Genomic DNA, 6,594 nt, shown 5'->3' with positions numbered 1-6,594 from the left:
GATGGGTTTCTTTGGATGTTCTGGAAATGTTCTAAAATTAGTGGTAGTGGTTGCAGAGCTCTGTGGACATACTAAAAATTATTGATTTCTATACCATAAAAGTATATGGAGTTTGTTACATAGAATTTAATTTCGATAAAGCTGGAATGCCTTCAATAAAGCTTTAAAAAGATGCAAAAGAATTTAGTAGAAGAATAAATGCTCATCAAGTGCTTGGTATAACTATCTTCAATCTTACATCTACTAATACCAGTGGGAAAAAATCACACTGTTAAAAATAGTTGCAGAAAAAGTCCCAGGTTTGACTTAGTTTGGGTCACTTTCCCATGTCTGAAGACTTGCTTGTGTGTAGGAAAATAAAATCCCATTGGCCAGAGCTATGTTAAATACCAACCCATTTGATTCATGGGGAGGAGGTTCATTGGCTACCTGACCCATATGGACTGAAGGTGGAAAAACAGTCTCCTAAAAGGAAAATTGGGGCAGTTGATGCCAAAAGGAAGGAAAGGGATGTTGGGAAGTTAAAAACACAAGTACTCATAACAAAGATGCCCAAACTAAGGTCATTCTTGGATGAGAGAGGGCAGATCTATAATAATAAAGACCTCTTCAAGTAACTCCTTATCTCCTGTCCCCTTATAAAGCAATAATATGGTGATGGTGGTGGTGATGATGATGACAGTGACAAGAATGACAATGATGGGACAGAATATATTAGATAACTGAGACTGCAGTTGTGCTGAGAAGTAGCAATGGGTGGTTGAGAGACTTTAAGCTATTAGCGTGCAAATGTCTTGATAAATAGCATGTGATTCTTCCAGATTCTCTGTATAATAGATAATTTAACAAAAAACAAACTTGGTGGCAATAATTTTTCTCAGGAAAGAGTGATTGATAATTCTTTTAGAGTATCTAAAATGAAGCTTGTAAGCAGGTTCAGGAAAATACAAGAGCCTGAAAAATACCCTGGCACGTCTTACAATAACTACCACGATGATGGCACAGATAGCTCCCAGCATGATCATCATCTTGCAGTTTTTCCACCAATACTTCCTCTTTAGTTTGGCAGCACTGCTCTCAAATTGTGATGCTCCCGCCTGTAAGGCATCAGCTCGGTCATCCAGCTCTGATAGCTTCTGGTCCCTCTCCAGGACCTTGTCCACATTCACACGCATGATGTCCACCACCTCCTCCACCTGTGCCTGGGTTTGCTGTAGTCGTCTGTTACTGGTCATGTTAGGAGGAGGACCAGGGGGACCCCCACCCGGGGCGGTCCCTTCTGTCCCTTCAGTGGGTGGCTGAGCTGGAGCAGACCTGTCTAGCTCAGCAATAGGGCGGGGTGGAAATCTATTGACCATTCTTTACACCCTTATAAACACACATCATATTCCATATCCTCCCAATTATTTTCACAAATTACCCCATTCTAGATGAAGTTATTTTACCCTTGCCCTCCCATTGAACTTCTTTGCCTCTTATTATAGCAGTTGCCATACTGTATCTCAGGAGACTTATTCTTTGATGAATTTGTCTCTTTGACTAACTTGTAAGGGCCTTGTATAGAAAGGATAAGAGTCTCACTCTTTACCCATCCCTCCTTCTCAACATAGACTGAAAGATCTGCATCATGGTAGTAATTTGTAAATATTTGTTTATTCCTCTACTCATTCAACAGGTATTTATTGAGTAGCTGTTCTAAGCCATGCACTATGTTTCTGGGAATGCAGAAGTTATTATATTAGTCAAATATCCACATACTCATGTTCCTTGCACTCTATTATGGAATACTGACAACAACAACAAAAAACATGTAAGGTAATGATAAGTGCTATTAAAAAGTTACCATGGCATATTACACAGTCATAAAGAAGAATGAAATTATGGCATTTGCTGGTAAATGGGTGGAACTGGAGAATTTAATGCTGAGTGAAATAAGCCAGTCCCAAGAAACTAAAAGCCGAATGTTCTCTCTGATATGTGGATGATAGCATACAATAAGAGAGGCAGGGAGAATAGAAGTTCATTAGATTATTTAAAGAGGAATGAAGGGAAGGGATGGAAATGGGAATAGAAAAGACAATAGAATAATCTGACATATCTTTTCTATGTGCATACATGAATACGTGACAAGTGAATCTCCACATCATGTACAACCATAAGAATAGGATCCTAATTAGGATATTGTACTCCATGTATGTATAATATATCAAAATACATTCTACTTTCATGTATATCTGAAAATAACAAATAAAAAATTCAATTACAAAAAAAGTAAGGCAAGATAAGAAAGATAAAATGAGAAGGTAGCTACTGTTTAGAGAATCAGAGAAAGTCTCTCAGAAATCGTGACATTTCAGTAGAAAGCTAATGTAAGTAAGAGAATTAGACATGAGGAAATATGAAGAGTGTTTTGAATTGTGGGGACAGAGATCAATGAAGTTGAAGCAGAGTGAGTAAGGAAAATAATGTAATGATAAAAGGTCAAAGAATTATGGGAGAGTCACATCACTTTCAGTCAGTTCAATTGAGTTAAGATAAAAAAATAAATCAAGGAAGATCAGGATGGAAAATTGATGGAATCAAAGCAGTGTTTCTTTGGTAGATTGCAGATCACTTTACAACAACTTGAGAGAAGAGTGAATTTCTTTGTCATAGTTTCCAAGATTAATATGATTTATATGTAAAACCATCTTATAATTTTTAAGAAAAGTAAAACCCTTACAAAGAAAAGCAGGGTTTGTGAAAAAACCCTGGGTCTCTGACCAAATTAGACTCCATTGCTCACCTGAGGCACACGGATTTCACCTTCTAGGTTTAGCTCTTCCATTTGCTCACTGATATTCATGAACTCACCCAATTTCGTGGCTTCTTACTCCCGCCCCATCTGGTTGAGCCAAGGGTTTTATTTAAACTGGGAACACGCACAATTCAACACTGAAAAGGAATCTTGAAGTTGCTTGAGGCAGAAAGACCACAGAGTCTAACTGATCCAGAGACTCAGGGAAGATTTCTGAAGTTCAGAGATTATTTGGCCTTCTCTTTATGAAACAGTTTAACTGTGGAACATTTTCTTTGCCTTTGTAAATAACAGATGTTCCCTCCACAAATTGGTTTCAATACCTTAAGAAAAATGCTTAAAACCTCTCTCTCTCTTTAGGCCAGTACAGAAATGAAATGTAACCCTGTTTTGTGGAGTGTGTTTGGGGAAAATAGAAGAAACAAGGTTGATTTCTGCATAGTCCTGCAGTGTTGCATGGGAGGAAGTAGTGAAGTGGGGAGGAAATACTCAGACCACAAGCTGTAATGTGGGTATTTTTTGTTACCAGCATTCTATACTAGAAATTGTCCAGTCACAGGAAATTGAACAATAGATCTTCATGATGGGTGGAACCCTATTAACCATTAGATTTCCCTTTTACAGATTCAGTTCCATGAACTCATCTTGGGCAGAAAGGAAGAAAAATATAAAGCTCTACAACCATCATGGTCCCTTAGTAGTGGCAATTGGAACTAAATTATGGCTTCTTGGTCCTTTGGTTGGCTAAAACCTAGATGTAAGTTAGGGCCTAGGTAGATGTAGAGGAGAAATTCATGAAATATAGACCTAGACTCAAGATTTATCCTGGCGTAGCATATAGTTCTTTGAGAGAAATGTCAGACAGCTTATGGTAAAAATGCAAAAGTTGCAAACAGGTGATAGCTATTCTTATAGTCTAGAGTAATATATTGTTTGGTCGACATGGTGTTTTGAAAAAAATAACATGATGATGCCTCTCACACAGGGTATAAACTCTTGAGTTCAGACCACACTCTGTTGTATTATCCTGCTGCCCAAGCAGTTATATGTACACTGCTTAAGGATACTGGGACTCTGGTGTCACACCTCTTACTTGATAGCTTAGATCTGTCACTTACTAGATGTCTTTCAGTTTCCTCAACAGTATATGGGGAAGATGACAGTGCCAGGTCTTAGGAAGTTTGAAAGTGTAAAGAGTTAATGTAATAATCTCTCTATGGTTGCTAATATATTTGCCTGACTTTGGAAACAATTTGCATTTTTAACTTCTGGCATTAAAGGGAAGAACTCTGAAATAGGTGACAGACCCATTTCATGTTGAAAATATGATTTGACTTGGACAATAAAATGGGGCAGAGGGACTGACCCAAGCAAAGTCACAGGTACATGAATCCACAGGCTGTTTTCAGGGCACAAAGGAATTCTGAGGATTCAGACAGAAGTGCTTTCTGACAAAATGTCAGGAATGGGGCTGAAAAATAAGCCAAAGATGGACTGGGAAGAACCTACTATGATTAGTCCAGATCTTTCAAAGAGTCCTTTAAAATCCACTGCCATTTCTACTATAAAAATGTTGGGGCAAGACATCTTTCATTTCATCACCCAATGCTAACCAAAGCTTACTTTTTACTTTCTTGTAATTAAACAAATGTAATTGATCATATCTCACTTTTGTCTTGAATATCAGGGAACGTAGGACCAAAAGCAAAGCTCAAGTAGCTCAGTGATCTTTATTTTATACTTTCTTTTTTCATGGTCTTCATTTTGTTTATGTTTCATCATTATTTGGTATTAGGACTTTATTATATAATATACTATTGAATGAGATATTGTTATAAGTTGCTACCATTCATTTTTTGGGAAAAGTAGAATATGAGTACACTAATGTAATATAAAGGATTTGGGATTTAGCTTTTATACACTTGAGAATTTTGGAAGGTCTAAAATAGAGTGATTTTGTCTACACATTAGAAAGACAAATCTGACTGCATTGTGTAAGATGGATTAGAGAAGAAGAGAGATTGGAGGAAGAAAGATCAATCAGGAAATGATTCCGGTTGTGCAGGTGGAAGATGAGGGCATGACTCAAGGTAATGCAATGGAAAGAAGAGAATAGAGAAAGGAGAAACTTGTTGTGAATAGAAGTTACAAGAAAGGGAAAGGATGGTACTTAAGTAAAGGGTAGATAAAGTAAGCATAATTCTAAGATTGTCTCCTGTGAATTTTGCCCCCTGGATTACTCCCTTGGGAATGTTAAATTACATGGTCAAAGGGATTTTGAGAATATAAATAAGGTTCCTAATTTGACCTTAAGAAAAAGAAATTAAGGGTGGGGGCTCACCTAAGCACACAAGTCCTTTAAAGGCAGAGAGTTATCTCTATCAGAATACAAAAGAGGAAATCAGAAATATCCAAATATATAGAATTCAAATAGGAACATTCTCCATTTCTAAGGTGGAGGAGACCACGTAGAGGTACCTGAGTGTAACATCTAGGTGCTAAGAATGACCCTTGCCTGACAGACAGCAATGAAACAGGGACCTCAATCTTACAACAATAAGGAATTAAAGTCTGCTAGCAATATGAATAAACTTGGAAGTGTATTCTTCATTAGAGCCTCTTAGTAAGAGTCCAGGCTGACTAACATCTTGATTACAGCCTTATGAGAGAGACCCTGAGCATAGAACATACCAAAAACCATCCATCCTTCTGAAATACAGAACTGCAAGCTAATAGATGAGTTTTTTTTTAAACTGCTCATTTTGTAGTAATCTGTTACACAGAACAGAAACTAGTACAGTGGTTGAACAAATACTTTCAAGCTTACATCACATTCTCCTGGGCCACTTCTTATTTTGGCTGAAGCTGTAGTGGAAAGTTATGACTGAACTCTTAGTTGTTACTGTACTACCTCAAGAGCACAACGAACATCTTTATATATTCTTTCCCTGCACCTTTTCTGATGTCATGGGGTTTATTCAACAGTAGACCAAAAGTACATGGAAAGTTAATGACCCCAGGTAGCAACCCTGAATCAGTTGAGAAAAGGAACTTATATATCTTTCAGCCTCAGAAAGATATTCAGGTAGATAATTTGGGAGATATGGTACATGCATTTTAGATATCCTGATGGGATTGTGTCTTTGTTGACTACATCGGTGATCTAAAAAATGCATCTTCATGTTAGTTTTCCTCCTTTAGTGTTTCTTTCTTTCTGCTCCATCACTGATTCCTCCTTGAATTACCTCCTAAACAAATCATTTGCTCCTAAGTCTTTGCTTTCAAGAGAAGTATAAAAAGTCAACAGTGCTACAAATTAATGTATGAAATACTATCAGGAGAATAGTCAAGATGTTAGAAGTAGATATAATAAATTCAGTTTTAGATACATTGAATTTAGAGGTTCTGTAAAATATTAATTCATTGACTCATTCAATGAATATTTACTGATCATCTATTATAGGATATAGGAGTGCAGAAACAGTGAGTAAGGCAAACTCATCCCAACTTGTAATGCTAATAGCCTGTGCTAGCTTTTTATTGATGTGACCAAAATATCCAACACGAACAACTTAAATGATGAAAGATTTATTTTGGCTCATGGATTCAGAAGTGTCAGTCTATGGTTGACTAGCCCATTTTTTTGTGCCTAAGGTGAGGCAGAACACCATGGAAGAAGGGTGTGGCAGAGGACAACTGCTTAGTTCATTTCATCCTGGAAGCAGATACAGAGACAGAAACAGAGAGAAGAAGTGGCCAAGGAAAAGATACAGTGTCCTTAGTTACCTACTTCCTCC

At 37.3% G+C, this 6,594-nt stretch overlaps 1 protein-coding gene across 1 annotated transcript; it reads right to left on the bottom strand.

Annotated features, from left to right (window-relative positions):
• Positions 1 to 306: 306 nt before the first annotated feature.
• On the bottom strand, positions 307 to 1,358 carry LOC124971473 (vesicle-associated membrane protein 1-like). The gene is made up of 2 exons (XM_047535236.1): positions 966 to 1,358; positions 307 to 465 (listed from the first exon to the last, which is right to left on the bottom strand). The coding sequence occupies exons 1-2, from the start codon at positions 1,356 to 1,358 to the stop codon at positions 307 to 309; spliced, it is 552 nt and encodes a 183-aa protein (XP_047391192.1).
• Between the last annotated feature and the right edge of the window lie 5,236 nt (positions 1,359 to 6,594).

Source organism: Sciurus carolinensis, chromosome X (genome assembly GCF_902686445.1).
Source record: "Sciurus carolinensis chromosome X, mSciCar1.2, whole genome shotgun sequence".
NCBI classification, from domain to species: domain Eukaryota; kingdom Metazoa; phylum Chordata; class Mammalia; order Rodentia; family Sciuridae; genus Sciurus; species Sciurus carolinensis.
The sequence above is the reverse complement of the archived record's forward strand: the minus strand, read 5'-3'. Positions and strand labels throughout refer to the sequence as shown.